The sequence below is a fragment of the Poeciliopsis prolifica genome, unplaced genomic scaffold (genome assembly GCF_027474105.1).
Source record: "Poeciliopsis prolifica strain line A6 unplaced genomic scaffold, Auburn_PproV2 SCAFFOLD045, whole genome shotgun sequence".
Lineage (NCBI taxonomy): Eukaryota > Metazoa > Chordata > Actinopteri > Cyprinodontiformes > Poeciliidae > Poeciliopsis > Poeciliopsis prolifica.
In genome coordinates this window covers 117,468-141,404 of record NW_026562420.1, presented here as the reverse complement: position 1 = coordinate 141,404, position 23,937 = coordinate 117,468, and the positions used below count along the sequence as shown (strand labels likewise).

General features: G+C 39.5%; 1 protein-coding gene across 1 annotated transcript in view; it reads right to left on the bottom strand.

Moving 5' to 3' along the window:
• The window catches only part of LOC129376904 (voltage-dependent T-type calcium channel subunit alpha-1I-like), a 169,346-nt gene that overhangs the window by 101,149 nt on the left and 44,260 nt on the right, over positions 1–23,937 (bottom strand). Inside the window, exons 2-3 of the mRNA XM_055056561.1 lie at positions 23,034–23,436; positions 4,831–4,942 (exon numbers count right to left, since the gene is read on the bottom strand). Coding sequence (XP_054912536.1) covers positions 4,831–4,942; positions 23,034–23,422 — 501 coding nt within the window. The 5' untranslated portion in view covers positions 23,423–23,436. The remainder of the gene's footprint in view (positions 1–4,830; positions 4,943–23,033; positions 23,437–23,937) is intronic.

The following is a 23,937-nucleotide window of genomic DNA, read 5'->3' as shown; positions in this document are numbered from 1 at the left end:
TAGCATACCCACCGATGATGGCTTTCGTGTACTAGTAAGTTGTTTCTCTGCCATTAGCACATTTAGCACACGTACACTGCATTGATTGACAGTGCTAAGACCCTCCTCCTGGCTCTGATTGGCTACATTTATTCAGATGCCTACAGCAGTTCAGGGAGGAAATGCAGCAGAAGGATCTTTTCACAGATAATCTGTCTCATATACCTAATGTCAGGATATGGTGACAGTTCTAATAGATAAATAAAAAGACATTTTTTTGATAAAAGCAGCTTTGAGAGAAGAAGACAAAATGTGCTTGACCTCTGTGAGAAGGTAATACACAGAAACAAACTGACTGTGTTCTGTAATGATGGTAGCAGTTGTTTTGTCTCCCACATGGCTGAACAAAACCTTTGGATTTTATACATCACTTGATGGTGACAATGACATTTTAAAGACGGAAAACATGTTGTTTTTCCAACTCGATGGGTCCATATTGCCTACTGTCAAGAAAACACAGCGATATGAGGAAGTTATTATGTTTGTCTGCTTCTCGTTTATGAAGTAGTTATGACTTACATCATGCACTTTCAAAGTCGGAGCATACACCACGAATTCAAAAACAGAGCTGGATACATCACTGCTAAAGATGTGAAAAATCTCGAGAATAAAATTTTTATTTATTTATTTTGGGCTAAAGATGAAATACATACATATTATTTTTAATTGCGGTTGCATGGCATCTCACTGATGAAATTTAGCGCAATGCTTAAATATCCCATGGCAACCATTCAGGTGGTGCCTTACTTACTGCCTGATCCTGAGATGCCCTGTCTATTTCCCCAAAGCTCCGCCTTGGAGCTGCAGTCCCCAGACGAGCCTCCACTCCACAGGGCGACCCTCTCCTGCGCCTCCCCCATTCAGCTCCTCCAGACTAGTGGCAGCAGCAATATTAGCAAACACCTGGTGGAACTGCACATCTGCTGAGGTTTTTATACAAACTGCAACGCTCCATAGATGGTCGAGCGTCGTTGTGATGACTAGAGAGGGTGTTGGCAAGGGTGGGAGGTTGTTAAAGAGACAGAGGTCAATTTCGAGGCGTCAAGTCAAATTTCTTTTAAGTTACTTTTAATTTATACAGTATTTTCATCAAAGCTGAAGGTAACAGTTACTTCACTATGCCATAAAATGTGTCTTGGAAAATATAGAATTTCCATCATTTCAAAAACTTCTAACAAAATCCCTGATGGCACAATTATTGCAGTTTTTTTAAAGTAAACGTCTCTGAAGTTTTTAGTTTTATATATATACACCTATATAAAAATAAGTTTATCAGATTAAAAGCTAAACACTTTTTAGTTTTTCTCGTTGAAAAACATAGGATGACACAGAAGTTAATTCCTCTTACATTTTTCCACCAGGCTATAATATTCTGTTCATGCACAGTGAACAGAATGGTAAGCGAGGCCACTCACATAAAATAAATGGCTAAAATCAAAGTTCAAACCAACTTCTTCTCTAAACTTGCTCTGTCTTGTTCTTCAAAGTTAATGTTTCATCATTTCTCTAATTTCTTATCTCCATGTCAAAGCCCCATTCATCTTCTCTCTATTAAATATGAATTTCAATTTTTTTTTCTTGCCCAAAGGCTGCTCTAGCCTCTTATATTCTTTTCGTAGAAATTGAGCATTTTGCCCCTAAATGGTAGGATAATAGAAAATAATTTGTTTGAAAAGTAATCAAAGATGAACCTCGCATGGGCAGCCCTCATATCACACCCAGATTTAATCAAGCATTTAATTAAATGGAGAAAGAGAGAAAGGGGTGAAAATAAAAATAAAACAAATCAAAATGATCTCAGCTTGTAACGGGGTATTGCTGTTTTAAGCACAAAGCTTTGATTAACTGTTCTCTTCTGTGTAAAAGGGGGATTAGAGACGAACTGACAAGCTCGGTGTTGCTTGTAATTTGATTTTCAGGGGGGTGCAGGACTGCTAGCGGCACAATCTCAAGCCGAACCGACTTTGTTTGGCGACGAGCTCGCAGCTGAAGAACCGTGCACCCCGCTGCCTTCGGATGTCTTGGGAATTTTAGCGACAAAAGTTTGCAACCTTCCAGGAGTAAATGGTCAAGTAAATGGTCAGAAGTATAGAAATGATGAAGTGTACATGCTCTCCTCTCTTTTCTGTTTTCGTTTTTGTGATCCTGAGTAATCCCCGAGGATCAAAGTGGGTAAACATAAATACAATTTGACCTATGATCCCAACCACAAAATCTGTTGCAAAGACTACAATGAGATCCTCAATATTCTTTATTGACGTACTGATGAACTAAAATTAATGCATTCTATCACATTTATTGTTGACTGAGAGATGTACTTACTTTAATTATTACTTATAAATAATATTAGTAACTCAATAACCTCTCTACATAAACGTTGTCAGTTTCAGACCAACTGAGATACTTAAAAATCGTTCTTGGAGTCTTCATGCATCCTAAAAGTATGTAAGGTTGAACCTGCATACATAGTTAACTTTGATGTAGTTATATTTGTTTTTGACTCAATGGGTTACATTTCAAAATCACATGAGTGTTAGGGTTACAGAAATGAACCAAAATATTATAATCAATGCTGGGTTATTCTCATAACCTATCTAGTGGGCACAAGACGTTGGGGCATTGGTTAGTTTGACCAAACATTAGGCCAAAAATCATAACTCAGGAGTTGAGTCACCAATTTATCGGACGTCTACAGCTTGTCTAATCCCGTAAGGTCACAGGTTGGGAAGATTTGTTGTAAAGTCTTAATATTCAGTGAAGGCTTTGAGGGGAAAAAAGGGAAAAGCATGATTTTTAATAAACAATCCAGATTTATGCAGCACACAGTCTGACACACTCAAGAGGACAAGTTGCTGCTGTTGTCTGAGTTTTGCAACAACTTCTCTTGGGTTCATGTTTTACAACCTTTCTGACTGACGACTTCAATAGAGTGTGATATTACCCTGGGCCACTTAAAGTATACAGAAGTCAATTTACGGTCATCTTGAGGGCCAGTGGAGAAGCTGCAGCAGTTGATACTGCAACAACTCTGTGACTTTGTTCTCTGGCACTTTGTGCGAAGCTGCAACGATTGTTTTCTGGCTCTGTTTTAACAGGTATAATTAAAAATATTTGTATACCTGGGTTATAATTGTTTTCAGTTTTTCTTATAGTTTTGTTTACTCTTGTTACTTTTTAGTTGTCTAATTCGGTTAGATTTACTTTTAAGAGTGTGATAGTTTTTATTAGACAAATGTTTCATTCAGTTTATATTTCTAATAATAGTTTTAGTTTCTTGATGGTCTGGTTAATTTTTAGATGTAGAATTCAGAAAGGTCAAAGAATTGTGATTATGTACATATGAAGTGGTTGTTTTTAACAAATTTATTCAGCTGACTGACGTTTTCTCCCAACTTTGGCTGTCGCCATTTTGCGGACCAGCGTAGCGTAGCCACCACATGGAGTAGTGTGATTTGATGGCACGTGACTTAAACTGTATGTGTGGGGCAAAATAAATAAATAAATAAATCAACTTCTCATAATTCAAAAGTCTAACAAATAGATACATAAACATGAAAATGTCTTAGCTAGTTCTATAAAGGCATTATATAATTCTATTAAGGTTCAGTTTCTTTATTTTAGTTACTGAAGATGTTTTCTCAGTTTCACTTTTCGTTAATTTGTCAGTTTTAGCTTACCGCTCATCTTGGTGCACAATGGTGTAAAATCTACTAAGATCTACTGAATCACCAATAATCTATTACAAGTTAAGACAAAGCCTTATCTGAGGATCCACATGTGTTAGAGTTCACAGATGTAGCTGAATGTTCAGCGTCAAACAATATGTTATTGAACCATAAATGTTCTGAAAGAACTCCACTGATTCGGTGAAGCTGCTCACTAAATCCATTTTGCTATTAAACAGAGTCCAAAGATACTTAGAGGGGAAACTCTATTTGGTCCAACTCAACAATCGGTCCCCCTTAGAGAGTTAAATCAATCAACTGCCAGTGTTTCCAAGATGTGCCTGTTGCCGTGTGAGTGTGTGTGTGTGTGTGCGTGTGTGTGTGGTTTGAGAATATAAGAAAAAGGAGAGTAAGTCGGTTTAAGAAGTGGCTTTCAGCAAAAGACTAAAGACATGTATGCACACAGTTGGGTGCAGATGTTGCACCCACTAAAGACACTTCTGGCATTAAAGAAAGGCTGTTCTGTGTTTATCAGCTTGATGCTAAAGCTATTTGACATTCAGGCTAAATCAAAAATACCAGAACCACTCCCTAATAATGAATGGTGGCCCTTCATTAAAACATGACAGAATATAAAATACTATTTTTCTCCTGTAGTGAGTTAAACATAAGAGGAGGAATACATGTTCACACAAAAGGTAAAATAAGAATAGATGATTTCACAGTACGGGCAAATGTGCAGCATCAGAAAAACAGTGCTAAACAATTGTTTTGCATACTCAAATTAAAAGAAATGAGTTGGGTAATTTAAGGGAAAAAATGCAAAATATGCATATATATGTCTGTGAAAGAAAATCAATAAATATTAGCACCAGTTTTACAAGGTGAGATGATGGTAGTAATAACCACATAATGACTGAAATCACACTTTTCAATCAACTTTAGCCTTAAAATGATTAGAAAATTAAAAGTATTGCAATGAATATGATTAAAATTATATCCATATACGACTGTTCAAATATCCACATCCTATAGTTATCACTTTTCATTCGATTACAATTAATTTAGGTGTATGCAGACCAGTTCTGAGCACCATTTCTGTGAAAATGACATTCGGTTTGTGTACCTGTAATATCTGGCAGCGGTCTGAGGAGCAGTCAATGTTCTCGCAGGGCTGGTACATCCCCAGAGTCACGCAGTTCAGCAGGATCACCATCATGCTCACACGCTCGAACCACGTGGAAACAGGCAGTTAAAGAAAATTATTGGTGTTCTTTTACCACATCAAAAAAAAAAAAAAAAACATCAACTCTGCTAATAGAAAAAAATAGAATATGAAGCTCTGGAACTGATGAAGAGACCACTCCACTGAACCCCATTGAAAACCTCCTGGTTATTCCACCAAATATTGATTTCTGAACTGATCACTAACAACAAAAATGAAAACAGTTCTCCATTTTACTTAATCATCCAACTAGCACTCATGCATATACTTTAAGTAATTAAAAAAAAAAGCTAAGTGAGCCGTTAGCGACGCTACAGGTGCAGCTACACAGAACGTAGCTGCAGCATCTTCCGTCTTTTTTCTTTGAGTGACGCTATTAATTCATGTCGATTCAGCGATTCCTTCAGGGATCTGAAAAAGCCCTACGAAGCAAAAGTTTGGGAATATGTGACAATGCCAAAAATTCACACAACAGTATGAAAAAGCCCAGTTTAGAGGAAGGGGGAAAAAAACAAAACAAAAAGAGTTCAAACAGGATGGAGAGAGAAAGCGCGGTAAGAGGTGTTTTTGCCAGAGAAGAGTCAAGGTGTCACAGTTTGACACAATACGAATTGTTCAGGCAGTCGCTGCACAGCTTGATTTGCCCAGCAAGTCCAGGTTCTACCTCAGGCTGCTGCTTGGCTGCTGGTAACAGAAGGAAAGCAACCTTAACAAGAAACAAATCATAAAAAAAACAAAACAATTAACTTAAATGTTAGAAAACTGATCCCACACAGAGGAAACTGCAGAGAAAATTGTCTGGTTCTTTCAACAAAGAAAACAGGTTACTGTAGACATCACAGCGCGGATAAAGATAGGTTATGAGTGGGCAAAAAAAACATGCATACACACGCACACACACATTATCGAGACTTGCACAAAAACACCCACTTCCCAGTGCTTACATGAGCAGAAAACGTGTAAAAGAAACCCAGCAGGTTCAAATACATAAACGCTAACGTTCACCCACCTACATTTAAACTCACACTCTCACACTTTCTTTCATGAGCACACACACACACACACGCCCACAAGCACCCCCCCCGCCCCACACACACACACCCACACACACGCACACGGGTTGTAAAAACTTTTATTAAACATCTATCTTTCAAAATAAGTTTGACATGTTTACAGCGATTGTGTGCCAAAATAACTGTGTCAACTAAACAAATGTGTGTTAACTAACTCACACTCATTGTCTGTGTGTCCACCAAGCCATTAAACATGATAGTAAACTTTTTTAAAAATGCCATTGTCTTGAATGAAAAGCCATTATAGTTTTATGGACCTACTGTACGTTTTACTATGACAGCTAACATCTGTCATTTTCTTTGACACATTCTGAATTCATGAACATGTTGAAGTTTCAATGAAAATGAGTTTTAAGGGTTTGGTGTTGTATTCATTGCTTTGTCGCTGTTGTTTTATTTGTTTTAGCACTAATAACTATTTAGGTTTTTTTTTCCCATATGATACTGAATATTCAAAAACAAAATACGCTGAAACAACTCGCCTACAATTAAATGCTGATCATCATCTTTGCAACCGACATTTGACAACATTCACACAAAAACAAACCTGACACTGTTTTTTTTTTTGTTTTCGCTACTTTCAAGGATGGAGGAGTTTTTCTAAACTGCAAAGCCTTTCAAGGAAAAATACTTATTATAATGGGAAGCGAGGCTGAAGGGAAAAAAATACTTTGGGTCAGCTTTTTCTTATTTCTCTCTTCTAAGTAAGTATGACAGCCTTAAGGCTATGAGGATTAGCTGGAGGCTATTATCCTACCGCAAGTGAAGTCTACACAAACACAGTCCAAGTGTTGCTAAAGTGGCGCAGACTTCCAGGTCGCTCCTGGGGAAACGCTAGCAATGCAAACGCAACCATTAACTCTGTGTCAGTCCGTCTCCTGGTTCTTCTGAAAAATGATTCAATTAGTGTGGGTACCTTGGAGAAGGCTCCATCTATTTTTTATTTATAGACTTTTTTTTTCTGTAACGTTCACACCGCTCATCAACTCTCCAATAGGGGATTTTAAAGCACAGAGGAGGGAGATTACCTCCAAAATAGTTTCACATAGCTCACTTTATGTTTTAAGCATTTCTTAAACATCCATATTCCATAACATTGACGTTTGCAGAGTGTTTGTTATTTGCAAAACACCTTTAAAGAAGTGTTTGCAAATGACTGTATTTCTTTTTCCAGCACATGTTGTTTTATATTCTGATGTCACTTGAAAATGGTTTTACATATCGTATTTTCTAGACTATAACCGCACCTTACTATAGGCCGCACCTACAAAGTTGTTTTTTGTTTGTTTTTTAAACTGGAAACATATATATGTGAGCCGCTGGTATCTCTGCCGCTCTCAGTTTATAGTCTAAATACACAAAATCCTAATCTGATGAACGGATGTTTATACAAAGAACCTGAAAATCATTCTGGATGTATTATAAGTCCGGGGTTCTATTCATTTTTTAAATTTTTGCTTATTTTTCGAATATTTGAATCACTTGTTTTATTTGTGAAAAATTCACTTTAGTTTGTTTAAAGCACATCTTGATCAACAGGCTGGTGAAATAAATCTCTGCTACTGTTGAATTGTGGACAAGGGCTGCACACAATTTTGGACATTCCTGCAGTGGGTCATGACAGACACTTCAAATTATGTAAATGTGTGGGTGTAAGATGGCTTGTTTACATGCTTATATGAAAAGCAAGTGATCAAAAATCAAAGCCAGCAAATTGGCAGCAACATCAGTAAAACACTACTTGACAATCACACTCTGTCTAGCCATTTTCAGTAAAGTTTTTGAGATCAGCTTGTATCATAATTTAATTGGGAATAACTCACAATAAAGAAGTGTGATTGAAAACTCTTGGAAAAATATTCAGGGAGAACATCACAGACCTGTCTAAAAAAAAAAAAAAAGACTGAAAAGCTCCATAACTCAGCAGCAAATGGTGGACCGTCACAAAACGCCGCAAAGAGATGGGAAGCTGAAAGCCTGCGACAGCAGATGCTGGATAAACTCCGAACACCTCACTGCATGGCGTTACGTTTCCTAACCCTTTCCCCATCGCCTCTGCCTTTCTCTCTCTCGTCTCTCCTCTGCAATTTTTTGCTGTTTCCAAACAAACGCAAACTGCCTCACGTTTCTTTGGCAACCTGTCGACTGACAAAAGGGGTTCACACAAACGCTGCTTCATTTCCCACATGAACATTTCAGCATCACGTCTCTGCATGTGGAATAAAAATTTGTCCCTAATGTCAATTTACAGCAGCCGTTCAGTTCTGAATGGAGCGCTGTTTAATAATGCAACAGTGGGACACGCTGAGTGCAAATATATTGGAGTGAATAAAGCCTCCTTCGGGGCGAGTGGAGGCCAAGCAGATGGAGGGTTGAAGGTTTGATTCCAGCTTCCTCCTGTTGCACGTCAATGAAGATGTGGCCATTTTTCTTAACCCCTCATTGACCACTGACCTACATATCAGTGTATAAATATGAGTCTGAAATGGGTGAATGTGACTCTAGTGTAAAACGCTTTGAGTGGTCAAAATATCTGGAAAAGCATTGTAGAAGTTCAGTCTGATAAACCGATTTATAAGTTCAACTTTTTAGGACGATTATTGTCCTTGGTTTGAATTTTTACACTTTATGGGTGCGGCTTATAGTGAGGTGCACTCTCCAGTCTGGAGAATTCAGTATGTAATAAAGGACAGCGTTTCTGTGCTGGGAAAATTAGGAAAAAGCAAAGAGATGCAAACACAGTACGTGTTTTTTTAAAAGTTGTTTGGCAACTTTTTTAGTTATTAAAAATTTAATTTGAATTACTTCTTACATGAGTGGTGACTTCAACTTTTTTCCCAAATGTCCAGAGGCTCCAGAAATCAGGTGAAGTAAACTAGGTGTGAACAATCTGAATTCAATGTGAAACAAAGTACCAGGAATGCAGAGGTTTGCTTTACCAACAGTCTCAACTCCAGAGTGTGACATCATTATCCTACAATGCCAGTGGAGAATCTGTTCTTTTTATTTACCCCCTCCCCCCTGCCCCACACACACACACACACACACTCTACTGCTGTGGCAACCAAAAGTTGTATTTTTTTTTCCACCTCACTCAGCAACACATCGATTTCTGCCTCAGAAGGGATCATTTTAAACAGTCTCTTAATTTCTTCCAGAGCTGTAAATAAAACTAATGACCATTCTTGATATGTCTCAGTATGTAAAGCCTAGAATCAAAAGGGAGTGTTCTTCATTTCTACCGTCATCACTGTAGCTTCAACTGGACATTATAGACATTTAATTGTATTTATTTTTGTTATGTCAATGTTTTAAATACCAGCCTTTCATATAGATGAGTTTCATTCATCCAAGACTCTAAGCTGTCCAAATGGATACAACAAATGCCAAACTTGACCGGCTACTAATTAAGTCAGTGGTTTCAGAAAGGCACATGTGGGTTTTTAAGGGTCTTTGAAAATTGCACCTTTTTGATCAATAGATAAATCTTGAGTGTTAGACATAAGAAACATTAGGCGCATGCCAACTCTCTACCTCGCCAAATCAATGAGGCTTCCGTCTAAATCGGGCTTCCTCTCCGTTTCTTTCCCAGGTGGCCGGCGCACAGCTGCCGTACAGTAAAATTCATCAAGACAATCTCTGCCCTGTTGCTGTGGCAACCAGCGCTCCTGAAAATATTAAAGGATCCTTTGTTGTGTTAGCATTAGTCTTGCATGCCCTCCTTCAGCACCAGCGAGGAGTCTTGCTGTGACCCTGATGATTATCTGAAAAAAATAAATAAATTGGAGTCTAACGTCTCATTTTTTTCCCCCCGTCGGCAAGATTTCCAAAAGTCCACGGAGAAAGGAAAACGAGGTAACCAGACCAATGATTAGGAAGGTGTGCATTAGAGACATGCTATAAACCTTTGATAAATGTTTGTATGTTTCCAGGTTTTGAGCATCAAATGGTGAGCAGGATGTTCAAAATGGGAAATCCAGCATTAAACAATGTGAGAGAATCACATCCCAGGCAGACGTGTGAACTGGGCTGTGCTTCTATGCCTGTGTGTGGATGTCTGTGTGTATGTGTGTGTGTGTGTGTGGGTGGGTGGGGGGGGTACTTTTAGTGTAAGTTTCAGTGAACGAAACAAGAGCAATAATCTTATTACACAGACATCCTGCTCAGTATTTGAGTCATTTTGATGCCATCAATTCAACTTGTTATAAAAGACTAAAGGAATTAAATAAAATTGTGCATCACTATGTAGAAATATATGTTCATATTTCAGTATAATTCAGATGTTTATGCAGAGCAGTTTTAGAAAAACTGCAGTTTTTCTTTAGCAAGAAAATTTTTGAAATTATGTGTTTTTACATTAGTGATATACTGACAAAGTTTTGCGCACATTTGTAATGGAAACCGCGGCAATTTTTTTTTGTTCTCATATGTAATAGGTTATAAAATGAATGAGACTTGTGGTTTTGTTTAATCCTTATGGTCGTTATTCCTCCAGAGTTTCCAGATCACTACATTTAATTTTTGTGGTCCTATTTTTTCAAACTTAGTTCTCAGACTCTAATTAATGGCTGACAGATTTTGGAAAATATTCTGACTGTGATTTTTTTTTTTTTTTTTTTACCTCAGTATTGCGATTATTTTCTCAATGTCGGGTGCACTGATAAATTGCCCCAGATTTACTTAATTTTGGGAGATCAGTGCACTAAAAGAGCTGCACCGTCTTCTTTTGCTGTGCTGTGAGAGAGTCTGACTGACTTGACGTGTCCACAGCATTATGTCTGCACATTGGCAGTGAACAACAGTCTACATTCAGCAACATTTCAGACAAAAAAAATAAAATAAAATAAAAAAATTGGTATTGGGCAAAATCAATATCGGCAAGTCAGGTTTTTTTTTTTTGTTGAAAGATTGGCAATTAGCAATCAACCGGTGCGCCTGTAATGACATATTTATTCCTGCTTTCAGAGAAATGTACAACAGTGTCTATGAAACAGACACTAAAAACCAATAGCTTTACTTAATTTGGCAATTACTCACCTTCTTTCATTTGAGGAGAGTCAGAACACAGTCGGACCTGTGAAGATTGGTGGGACACATTAAATGGACTCTGCTGGTTTACTAACAGCTGTACCTCTGTGTCTCAGTTGTGGTGAGAGGAAATTGAAAAAATAAGAGAGCCTTTGATTGGAAGCAGCATTCTGCTTTTATTAAAAGATGAGCAAGCTTAGCAAATCTTCCAGCTCTCACCATCTGGTATTATATCAGTTTCGCTTCCCACTTTACAATCTGTTTTGTTTGTCTGTGCTTGTCAGTTTCTCTCTCACTGTCCGCTTTTTATAAAATAAGGATAAAGTCCAGATTTTCTCTTTGACCTCATCAACTCGGTGAGGCAGGATTTCTCTTTCTTCCCTGAAATTATCTTGCAACTGGAAGCAACGTGGAAGTGCACACAGCGACCACCACCTCGCAAACGCCGTTCTCAGACAAATTCCCTCCAGTAGAGAGAAGACGCCGCGGCGCGAGATAAGGAAAACCGCCGAGACGGCGCCGGACCCAAATTCTGAGTATTTTTTCACATGAGGACATTTTCATCTTGTCAGCACAACACAAAAGTGGGAATAAGTCTCTGCTGGATTCCATTTTATTTATTCGATTTATTCATCTTCATGTTTTTCTTTATAGAATAACATTCAGGAATAATCCCTCACTTAACTGCAGCTTCTCGTTTTGTCGGTACGAGTGCACGTGAATTTGCGTGCGTGCATAGATGCTATGAATAAATGTTTGATATGTATTGGATTTTATAGATGCTGTGAAGTAGATTTTTCTTTAAAGAGAAAATCTTTTATTTGAATTTTACAGTGTAGCATAGTCAAGATTTTTTTTCGTGCAGCTGCAGAGAGGGTGTGCAAACTAATTGAACAAGTTGTTGAAGTTTCCCAGACAGGTTACCTGGGAACTTACTGTTTTTCCCGTGGCCTTCCCTGCATGAGATGGAGTATTTAGATTGTGCATCCTGTAGACATGATAGTGAATGAGTGTACAAGGTTGAACTGTTCCATCTGTTTTCCTTTGTTTCTTCTGTTTGGTCTTAGAAGATTGAGTCTCCGCCTCTGTTAGCAGAGAGAGGTAAATAAAGCAACTATGCAACTCTGAGTTCGTTAGAGCAGAATGATTTTCGCCTAATGCAGTGTATTTTTATTAAAGATTATTTTTGCTCCCTGACTTTTGTCTGGACTTCAGTCTCTGAATTCTGCACTTCACAATGCATATGTGTTTGATGTAATTTGAGGATTTTTAAAACAATGCCAAGAATGTTACATTTTATGGGGATCTAGTGGACAATAAAGCATGTGAACTTTTATTAAGGTACAAAATTTTTGCTATTTAATCTATTGCTCAGATTTATTTTAATAAATAAAATAATAGCAGAGGGGAAATGTCAGGAGTATTTTTGATAATCAGAGCAATAAAGAAAACATAAAATATTTTTTGGGGATTTAATTACTATATTAAATCGAATTGCAGCCACAAAATATTTAGCTGATTTTGCCATTTGGAATCAGATTCTTAAAAGGTTCATTGCATTCACTTGTCAACATTTAAAAGAAAATAGACCCAGTGGACAGTCAACAAGCTCCTAAAATATTATTTGAAAGTAGAGATTAGTGCAAAAGTGTTTTAAGTGTCATTTTACTTATTTATAGCAGTACATAAATTGTGGGGGGAAAAGGGGAAAAGATAAACGGGGAAGAACAAACCCTCGTTTGTCACAATGCGTACTAAAAATGTTTCCTGTTGTCTGCCGCCACTGTAGTGTGACCTGAAAAAGGTGACATTAATATTCATTATCTTGATGAGAGGAGCAACGTGTTGTATCCTTAGGGACGAGGATCACTTTCAGTGGCAACGAGAGCGTTCCTAAATTGAGTTGCTTGTGTCAGAAAAACACCGTCGTACGCTGTCCCACGGACACGCGCAGCGACACGTCAACACACGCCGCTCAGCTGCTCCCAAGATAGTGCAGCGCAGGCAGCAATCACTGGAGGCGAGTGTTAATGACAGACTAATGACTGCCATTTGCCAAATTTTGGGGAATGTCTTCATTTATCTGCTGGCCCATAAATATATCATCTAAAAATGTTCATACATGAACAGAGTATGACACATTGAAAAAGCTCATCTTGCATGTGATTTCTTTAAAAGGGACAGTATTATGTAAAGTTTCTGAGCTTTTCATCATGTCATAATGTCATTATATCATAGCTGGAGTGATGTTTTGATACTATGATGCATGTTTGAGAAATCTTTTAATCTCCTGTGGCAACCATTCAGCTGTGTAAAACACCTGGCTCGACCGAGCTCCGCCTTCAAGACGCAGTTTTGGCTTATAGAGCAGCTCTCCCCCCTGGATTCAAACCCCATACATATTTTCTATTAAATTATGAGGTCAACTTTCTTTTCAGTCATATCTGAGATGTATCACATTTTTATAACAACAGAAGGTAAGGTAGTTGGTTGATCGTGCAATATAATACTTAATGCTGCCCCTTTAAACTCTTCCAGTAGATTACACCATGTTTACACACCGCATACAATTCAGTTCCTCTGTTTCTGCACAGAACAGTTCAGAAATGTGTGCCGGCTGATGCACAGAGGGAGACAGAAGCCCGAATCATCTCTCATTATAAGAAACAAAGAGAAATTTGTTACAACTCTTGAATTCTGTTTTTTGGCTCCGCTCTTTGGTTGCCTCAGCTCCGTACACTCCTGCTTATATTACCAAGATGTGCAAAGCGTTTGTTAAAAGTGTGCTGTGCGTAAAGGCTAAGAGGAATCTGATGAGGATTCCCTCTTATACTTTACTGTTTAAAAGTCACATTTCATTTCATTCAGTTCCAGTCACTGTGGACCGACTGGTTGGGCACATTCAGGATGACCTCTCACCTACTCACGCATACACACGCACAGACACTCCTCAGCCATCTCTCCACAGGATGCAGTGTGTTATTTCAGCACCTGCAGGCCCGGTGGGCGATGCCACGATGACAGTAATGCGTATTGGCAGCAAGCAGCGGGACGGCAAAGTAGCAACGGGGCGGCTCCAGCTGCACAAAGCTGTGTGGAGCAGAGAAAGTTAATGCAAAGTGGATCAACATGCAAGTAAGAGTTCTGAATTAAAGCTCTGGGGTCAATATCTCTGCATGAGTTGACTGCTCCAAGATAGTAACTTTAGCTTATTTCTTTTCTTCTTTTTTTTTGCCTGCCAGAAAATGTTTGCATGAGTCATGTCAACTGACGTAAATATTGACATGATTAAATCCAGTCTTTGTGGGAAGCCTCATGAATTTCATAAATGGTTAATTCACTTAGTCTACTTATATTCATTTAAAATGCTTGGACTATTTATTGTTTCAGTTCCAGCTTTCATTGTGACAAGACGGCGCCAAATAGGTTTTTAATATACTGTGGCTCAATGCTGCCACACAGTAATTGAAATAAAAAAAATGTCTGCTTTCATCCCAGCCCCCAATTATTGATACCTCTGAAGGAGTTTTATTTCTAAGTTACCTTCCATAGTAACTTTTTTCTGTCTGCAAATCGTCTGGTTCAAGTGAAGGACTGGCGCTGGGCCACTCCAAAACGGTACCTCCAACCAGAACAGACATTTTGGTAAAATCAGAAGGAAACCTACTTCAAACTTCCATAATACTCACTGGGATTTTTTTCAGCAACACAAACTAAAACAAAAATATTAGCCATTTAATTTTATTCCTACTTCTTATCGCAGTGGATTTATCTTTCTTTTCCCACCCAACTGGTTAAGTCATCATGATTTTTGGAGGTGGTTGGATCCAAGGTGAATAGCAGTGAGTAGGTGATCAAATATTTTAGCAAAGCAGCAATTAAAAAAGGAACTCGGAAAAATAAGGAAATCTCAGGGAGTCTGGGAACATTTAGTTAACGCAAGAAACCAGTGAGGAGAGGCGGCTAAATGCTGGGAAGCCTGGTTATTAGACAAACAGCCGGCGTTAACTCCAAACAGGGCGCAGCTGTGAGGGAAGAGTGCATGGCAGACTGAGGAAGAGAAGTGGGACAGACAAACCAGTAGAACATAAATAATGAGTAGATAAATAACTCAGTAAATTCTGATCGAAAGTGAAACACACATCTAAGCTAGATCACAGTCGAGCAAATGCAGAAAAACCAAAACAAGCCGGGATCCTGACACACGCAGCTCCATCTGCTCACGTTTGGGCTCAACTTCTATGACAAAAGCTCAACTTTTTAGGTTCATTTAAGAAAAAAAAAAATTCCAACATGCAAATAAGTTTAATGTACAAATTGCTCTTGTGCATAATAAGCAGATCGTTTACGCTCTCCATTCTTGTTTTCTCCGTACCTCCTGTCACCTCACTTCATTCAGTCTTCAAAGGACCGACTTACAGCAAACACCGATGAACGTCGTTATCTTGAAGCCCAGGGAGTTTAGTAGGCGCGCTCCGGTTCCTTTTATCTCCTCTTTTTCTTTTTCTTTTTTGCTGAGATGTGGTAAAATAACAACAACAGAAGGCATTTTAACATGCGTTGCCGATAAAAAGGAAAACATAAACCTACAGAGCATTTACAAGCCGAGGTTGCACTAATCCTCATGATGTAAAGCAATGGCAAACAAAATAAAATAAAAAAAAGTGAGACTATAATCTCATTCACGGTCATTCCTCTTTTCACGCGTCAGCGCTGGGTTTTCCTGGCGGGTGTCTCGTCCCCGTCAGAATCACACCAGTCTATTCACTGGTAAACACGTCAAAGTGAAGAGGGCAGAGATTAAGCAAGCGGGACGCTGCGGGGCATTAAGACAACAAAAATGCTTTGTCCTGATGAATAGATTTGACTGCAAAGAAGAGCCACCTTTTGACAAAAACCTTTCAGGTGCTCCACCTGAGTGACACTCAGGTGAAGAGACAACTATTCTGACTGACTCAATTCATCCATCATCTGTTCACTCTTATCCTGATTGGGATTGGGAGTTCCACAGGGAGAACATGCAAACTCCATGCAGAAAGAGTCCTGACCGGGAATCGAACCCAGGACCTTCTCGCTGCAAGGCAACAGTGCTACCAAATGTGCCACTGTGCAACTCAATTCAGAGGAAACACTATATGTAAAAAACTATTTTTTTATATGTTTTTTAGCACCACACACACACACACACACACACACACACACCCACACACACACACACACACACACACACGCACGCACACACGCACACACACACACACACACACACACACACACACACACACACACACCCCACACACACACACACGCACACACACACACACAAATAAATTAATAATAAGGACAACTGGGTCTTCACTGCTGGACACAAGGATCCAAACAGAACAGAGTTGCTGTCGGAGAAAGGAAAGGCTCGGCCCAAAGCGTTCGAAGCTTCAATCTAAAAACGTCATGTTGCCCCTGTGAGCCGTTCTGATCTTTAAATCAGTCTGCGGCTGAGCTTCTGCGTAGGTTAACCAGTCAGATGCCAATAGGGCTTACTTGGTAAGACACAGAAGCAATTGAAGTTATTTCATAATGTTCTTCAGAGCGCTCGTTTAATCAGCTCTGATTTCTCCCTGGGACTTTTTAATGTCTGCAGTCTTAAGATCAATACAGTGCAGCCCTGCAGCACCATCAGCAGCTGCAGCAGGAGCAGTAACCTTTTGTCTGTGTTCTGCTAATGTCCAAAAAAAATTAAAAAAAAACCTTAATTAAAAAATGGAATTTTGCAATTAGCAGCCATTCCATTAAGTAAGAAATTAAAATCACACGTAACATAAATAGCTACATGAAATATAGTCATAAGAGATTCAGCCACGGTGATTTTGTGAACCTCATGCAAAAGTGAAACGTCTGAAATAAGGCAGTGCTAGAAAATTAGCTGGTGAGAGAAATCAGACAACATTTCTGGTCAATTGCCCCTAATTTGTGACCAGCAAATCAGAAACTCATGCTGACGATGGTGGTCTTCAGTTTGCGCGACGTTACTTACAGGAAGAAAAGACTTAAAGTTGGTTATTTTCAGTATCGGTGGATTCCTCAAGTTTACTGGCTCTGCGGAGGGAAAGAGATCTGAAACTAAACTGCACATCTGCAAATCTGTCTGGGATTCCTTAAGGCTGCGAAAGAGTGAGAGAGAGCGAGACTTTCAACAGGTAACAGGAAGCCTGCAGGTATTACTACAAAGTTTCACGTGAGAAATTTTTTGTTTTCTTTGCTCCAAATCAGTTGGTGGGTTTGTTAGCTTGTAGCATTTTTAGACGGTTCAGCTTCTTTTCACACCGCAAAAAAAAATACAAAATAAGAGCACAAAAGGCTTCAAAATATGCAAGAATGTTCCCTCAGTTTAATATTCCGATGAGAAACAGCCCAAAACATAAAAAGAAGACAAAACAAAAATGATCACACAAGATTCTGCTGTGGTTATGACCGCTCATCCACACGGATCCCATTCATTTCAATGGCCAACTCGTCCACAAGGACATATCACTGCCCATTAAACATCTGCTAATTACGAAACCATTCAGCAGATCGACATCACGTCACATGACCCCGTTACTAGAAGCACAGCCATAAATCCAACATTATTATTGCTATGATCAGATAACAATTGGAGAAGTATCAGCCAAAAACAAGCGCATCTATATCATTCAGCCCAGAAAAAACAAAAGATAAGCTCACTGATGCGCTTGAGCTACATTTTTGATGCCGTGTGTATGGAACTTAAGAATTTAAATGAAAAATGCAGCTTTGGGAAACATTCGAGTAGACAATGCGCAGCGTTGCCGCACGAGTTTTCTGTAAATCAGCAGACATTTACAAACATGAGATTTCTTGAGCGATGGAGTGCGGCGACGCTGGAGGCGGAGAAGGCCGCATGTGTTAGTCCAGAGGCAAATAAAAGCAAATTGAAAACTATTAATCTGCCCTTCCCTTCCTATCAGACTCGCTTTGGAGCCGAATCTCTTTTGACTGCATGAACTCGTCTTTCTCTCCCTCCTTCCCTTCCTTCCCTACATTCATAAGTAGAGATTAAGACACGGAGAGCAGCTTTTTTTTTTTTTCGGTCCTGCTTCTTTCTCGGGATCCTTCCCTATCAGAGTGAAGTGGACTGTGTCTTTGCCTGAGAGCTGCTTAATACGTGGAGGCGACGAGCTCAACCCGACTCCCAGCCTGAGTCACAGAGAAATGGATAAAGTGACAAGAGTCCCTGATGGAAACGGCTTTGTTGTACAATGTAGGGTGAAAAAAGTAAAAAAAAAAAAAAAAAATTTAAAAAAACATACTCCATGACGTACAAGGTCTGACATTTCATTTCTTAGGCGGCTCTGCGGATGATTCAGCATGGGAGTATTAGTTTTAGGCACAAGCAAACAACAATTTCATACAGATAGCGGCACTGCGGGCTGCGCCTTCATCTGAACGTGCTGTAGTGTATGAAAACAGAAAACTTATTTCCAGGCAAAATGGGCCAAATAAACGCATTTGTTCTGCTCGATGTGTGTACAAATGCCCTGAAGGAAAAGATCTTAAACAGAAAGACCGAATGTCTTTTAGAATTTTTAGATGTAAGGAGAAAATACACTTGTTGCAGTAAAGGCTGAAGGAAAAATGTGGAATTTAGACACAGGTTCCTCTTTACTCCCAATGGAATACAACTTCCAATCAATGCTGGGCTTTCAAATATTTCAAACTACTATTTTAAATGCATCATGACACACAAGACCTGTTTGATATGCAAAATAATGTCTGATTTATTGATGCACATATTTGACACGACCATTCCAGGAGTGTTGCGTTGATTTGTTAATGCATATTTTGAGAAATCATTTAATCTCCGATGGCAACCACTCAGCTGTGGAAAACACCTGGCTCCTCCTCAGAGCTGCAATTTGTCAAGCTTCCGCCTCACAGAGCAGCCCTCTCCCACTCAAATCCTTCAGACTAGCCAGCAACAATTAGCAAACATCTTCTGAGCTCATTATAGGAGCCACTTCTCAGTGCAACACCGGTAAAAACGTTGTTAAAGGTCTAACAAAGGAGCGATGTTGTGATGGCTTCCTGAAGGCAGAGTTTCAGAAAGAGCAGGAAACAAGGCGTTAAATTACGAAGTCAAATTTCTTTCATGTCATATTTGACATGTATAGAATTTTTTTATATCGTGAAGATAACACTTACTTGATTATGCTATAAAATAGGACTATGTGCCTGGAAAACATTTAAAGTTTGCACAGTTGCAATCAGAGTTTTGCTGGTTTAAGCATCATGTAGATTTAAAACATTGACATGTTGCTGATAGAATTTGCAGATGTGGCAGAGAGCAAAAACGTACAGTAAATATCAATAATATTCTGACTGAATGTAAGCACCGCTGTAACGGGACTACTTTGAGTGAAGGGTATTATTAAGGGTCATTATTTCAGTGTTGCCCTTTTTTAAACTGACACCCAGAATTTCAAATCAAAGCTTAAAATTTTGCAAACTCTCTGACTTTTCAAAGAAAAGAAAAAACACACACAGACACGTCGACTCAGATTACGACACACATGCAGTGAAGTCCCCGGAGTGGATTTGGCCAGAAAGAACACTTTTTGTGCAGATCAATTCTCCGCAGCCACTCAGTCCGACCACACAAAGCGAGAAAGTGGCCTTGGTCAATAGAAGCCCTTTTATTTGGGGGGAAAGTGAAACGGACACACACACACAGGCACTTTTTAGCGCAACCGTGTGCACTCGCACAGAGTCGCTACCTCGCATGTTTCCACCCGTTCAGCCTCTTTGATTATATTTAGTGTTGTGAGATTGGCACAGAGTCCATGTGCGGCAGATTGTTCTCACTCTGCATGAGGACAAATTCACCGAGGCAAAAGACCTTTTAGGACTTCATGGAGTAAAAGACAAAAAAAGAAATGTCAAAAGCTAACCAGTATAACTGGGCTTACCAGCACAGGCATAAAATGTGTTAAAAATCAATTTCCACAAGTTTGTACCAAAAGCGACGTTGACTTAAATTGCTCGTTTTAGCTCTACCTTATCTCAGTTTTTTATCGGTATTAAGGATCATCATGGCTCACCTCCTTCTTAGACTTGTACAGGTCTAGAGTTGGGGGGCGTAGCATCTCTGCAGACCCCACACATCCTGGACATCAGCCGTTTGGGCTGTCTGTAATAGAAACAGACAGTTTCTTCCCCCAGGCTGTCTCTCTGATGAACACTTCACAGCCTGAGTAATCACCTGCTCTGCTGCTGATCAGAAGACGCGCATTTTCACAGCAACAATCTACTCATGTTTCTCTCTTTTCCTTATGTAATAAATTGGCTGGGGAATTGCACTTACGCACCTTTTCTCCTTTGTTTTGTTTCCATTAAAGTTCATGTGTCTATTCATGTGTGTAGCACGCTGTGAGCGTTTGAAACCAAAGTGAAAAACATTTTTATGTGCGCACAACTCTGGCCAGTAATTCTGACGCTTCCCCTCTCGATTGTCATTTCATGCGGCCAAGGCAGGTGTGAAGTAAAATCTGCCACACACTCTGTGGCGTCACATGAAATAATGCTGCGGATATTGTCAAATTAGATTTAAAGAATCCTGAACGAGGAGAAAGAGGGAGAATATCACCAGGTGAATTGTTGAATGTGTTGAAAGGTTTCTGCCAAAGAAGACTGGATGTTATTGTAAAATTAAACTAAAAGCTGCTCCAACAAAGTTCAAGTTAAGTGTCAGACTTTTTTGGGTGGAACTAGCCCCGCCTTCAAGGCACGGCTCCTCCTCGGAGCTGCAGCGTCCAAGCTTCTGAGGTTCCACCTCACAGAGTGCCCTCCCCCGTCTGTCCCCCGACTCGGTTCCTTCAGACTAGCCAGCAGCAATTAGCAAACACCTGGTGGAGCTGCACGTCTGCTGAGCTCATTATAGGAGCTGCTTCTCAGTGAAACTGGCATAAATGTTGTTAAAGGGTTAATAGAGGAGACATGTTGTGATGACTTCCTGAGTTTGAGAAAGAGCAGGAGATTTTAAAGAGACAGAGGCCCAATTTTATGGTGTTAAAAGAAGTTTTACTTTCTAACTTGTCATATTGTATATTTAAAGCATTTTTGTATCAACTGAAGGGAACATTGATTGTGCTATAAAATGGTATTATACGCCTGAAAAGGGTCAGTATTATGTTGATTTATCAAGTTGATTTATCATGGTCTATTTTCTTTTATTTTTTTTACATAAAAAAATCAAGTCATCTAACAGTTTGTAGACACCTCAGTTGTCAAACTCACATATTTTAACTCAAGTGAAATGGATGCACATTGGTCATGTAATATGATATTGTCATATTACATGACAATATCACCACCTCCCTTAAATAATACAGTTTTTGTCAGAAATATTGCCCAATATTTTATTCCCACAATTGTTTATTTGAGAAAGAAACAAACCTACATATCAGAATGCCTTTCATTTCTCATCATATTTTGTTTTTTCTCCTCTGTCTCCGGCTTCATCCCTCCTCCCCCGTTTTCTCCGCTGTTTCCCTTTTCCATTTGTCTATCTCTCTCTCTCGCTCTCTCTCCCTGCCTCAGTGACTTTCTGTATCTTGCTCTCATTCTTCACTTGACTGTGCTGCTGCTGATAGCCCATATATTAACTCCCACCGTGAGTCACACATTATTGCACTGTAAATATTGCTCTTAAGACTCCTGATAAGCACCCTGCGCCTGATCTGAGGGGGCTGCATGCTCTGCATGTCCTGTAATCTGACACACCTGTCATTACTCGCACAGGCAGAGAGCTAAGATATGAGTCCGTTTGTGGAAACACTATGGAACTGTGAAAGAAATAAAAAATCTGAATAACAATAATAATAAAAAAGAAAACCATAAAGATGTGAATTCCGAATGGCGAGTACCTGAGAGTAATTCAAAGAAACAGGAGTGAACACAAAACACTCGCACAAGATGAAATGATGTAACACTTTGCAAACGCCATCTGATGCCATCGTCAGCTTTGTGTTTGTGTTTTGTGAAAGCAGCACAACTGCAGGGCTGAACGTGTTAGATCTTAAATAAAAATAAATAAATAAATAAAAAATGCATCCAATTCGCCTCCAGCAGTGACCTGCAGAAGTGAGTATTCAAGTTTTACTAATATGGGAACATCATGATGTTCTGACTACATAAAGAATCACTAGAATCAGTAAAAGAATGAGGTATTTTGCTGCAATACTTATAAATAGTTAGAAGTCATAACTCCACCCTTTTTAAAAAAAAATATATGTCTATACTTCTACCCACTACTTTGAAAATGTATCATTTATTGCACTTTATTTGTAAATCATTTGTGCTCTCAATGCCCAAAGCATTTGAAACTACAAACAGGCTGTTTAATGTAAACGCTGAACGGCTTCAACGCTCCTCGGACCTGGAGCACGCTTCCAGAAAACTGCAAAACAGCCGAAACGCTGATTTCACAGTGGGCAAAAACAACACTGAAACATTTCCTCAAGTCAAGTCTGGATGGAATTGCCACGCCGCTTTCAGAGAAGAAATTATCTGGCTAAAGTTAAAATTGTGGATGTCATGAAACTGGAGTTTGGAACCAAACAGGGGGAGGAAAACCTGCAAGAGACTCCAGGCTGGGTTGAAGGTTCCTAAAACAGGCGGTCAGAGCTACAGGGGAGAAATTTCGACCAAACCTGTTGGAAAAGTACATACCTAAATCTCATTGAGACTTAGAAATGATGTTTTAAACCCCAAAATTCTCTTCATCCAGTAAGTCTGAAATAGAAAAGAAAAGGCAGATATTTTAACACTAGTTATGCTGACAGAGGCGCAATGTGATTCTCTTCAATGGACTGACTAAAGAGGACAGAGTGAATAAGTTTTGACTGAGTAAAACCTAATGAATACAGATACTGAAAGATGATTTTTATTTTATTTTTTTTTCAGACTTCCCACACTCTGTTTAAAGGATATGGACTGCAGACCATGCGGATGCAGAGGCTGCGTGGGCAGGTTGTCTGCTTCAGACAGAAGAAGACCACAGGCACCAGCTCAGGATAGGGAACGACCAGCACACTGGTGTCGCTGCTGCCGTCGCCATCATCCTCGCCGTCGTCCTCGCGCTCCTCCACCACCTTCAGCTCCTTTTCTTCTTCTTCGAGCCTCTCTTCCCGAATGATGCCCTTCTCTTCCTCTTCTGCCTCCTTTTCCTGGGGACAGACGCGGTAGCGAGGAGAGGGCCTGCAGGGGGGCGAGGACGAAACGACACCATCTCTGCCTTTGGCTGCGGCCGGTGCCGTCCTGGCGGCTGACTGCGTGGACGCTGATGCTGCAACACCGGGGCCCTCCTCCTCCTCACTCATGGCAACCTAAGAGTCTGGGATGAGAGAGAGACGGAGAGCGAGCTTTTAAACAAAACTTTTATTTTAGAGGCGGCTCTTGTGGACAACGGGAAAACACCTCCGAAAAAACAAAACCAGAAATGAGAAACGACAACAACGTGGGTAAGAAAAATGATTTCGAAGAGGTGGCATCAGGAACAGCAGTTTTGAAGATGCTCTGACCGGTTTGACCATCACAATGTGGCGTCAATAAAAGTTGCTTGAACTTCACGGTTCTGCTTGTCACACCTCAGCTTTGAGGTCAAAATGATCACTAGCCCCTAAATGTATCCAGACCGTCAAAGTACATAATGTCATTACTAGTAGTTATTTTAACTTCCCTTCATATCATGTTCTCCTATGACTAACACAGTATGGTAAGCTACTTTTAAGGCAAAGATAAATAGAACCACAAACACACAAATGAGTACAAAAGAACAACATGATTCCCGCCAGTTCCCCAGAAAACAATACGATCCATTTTATATTGACTCAAA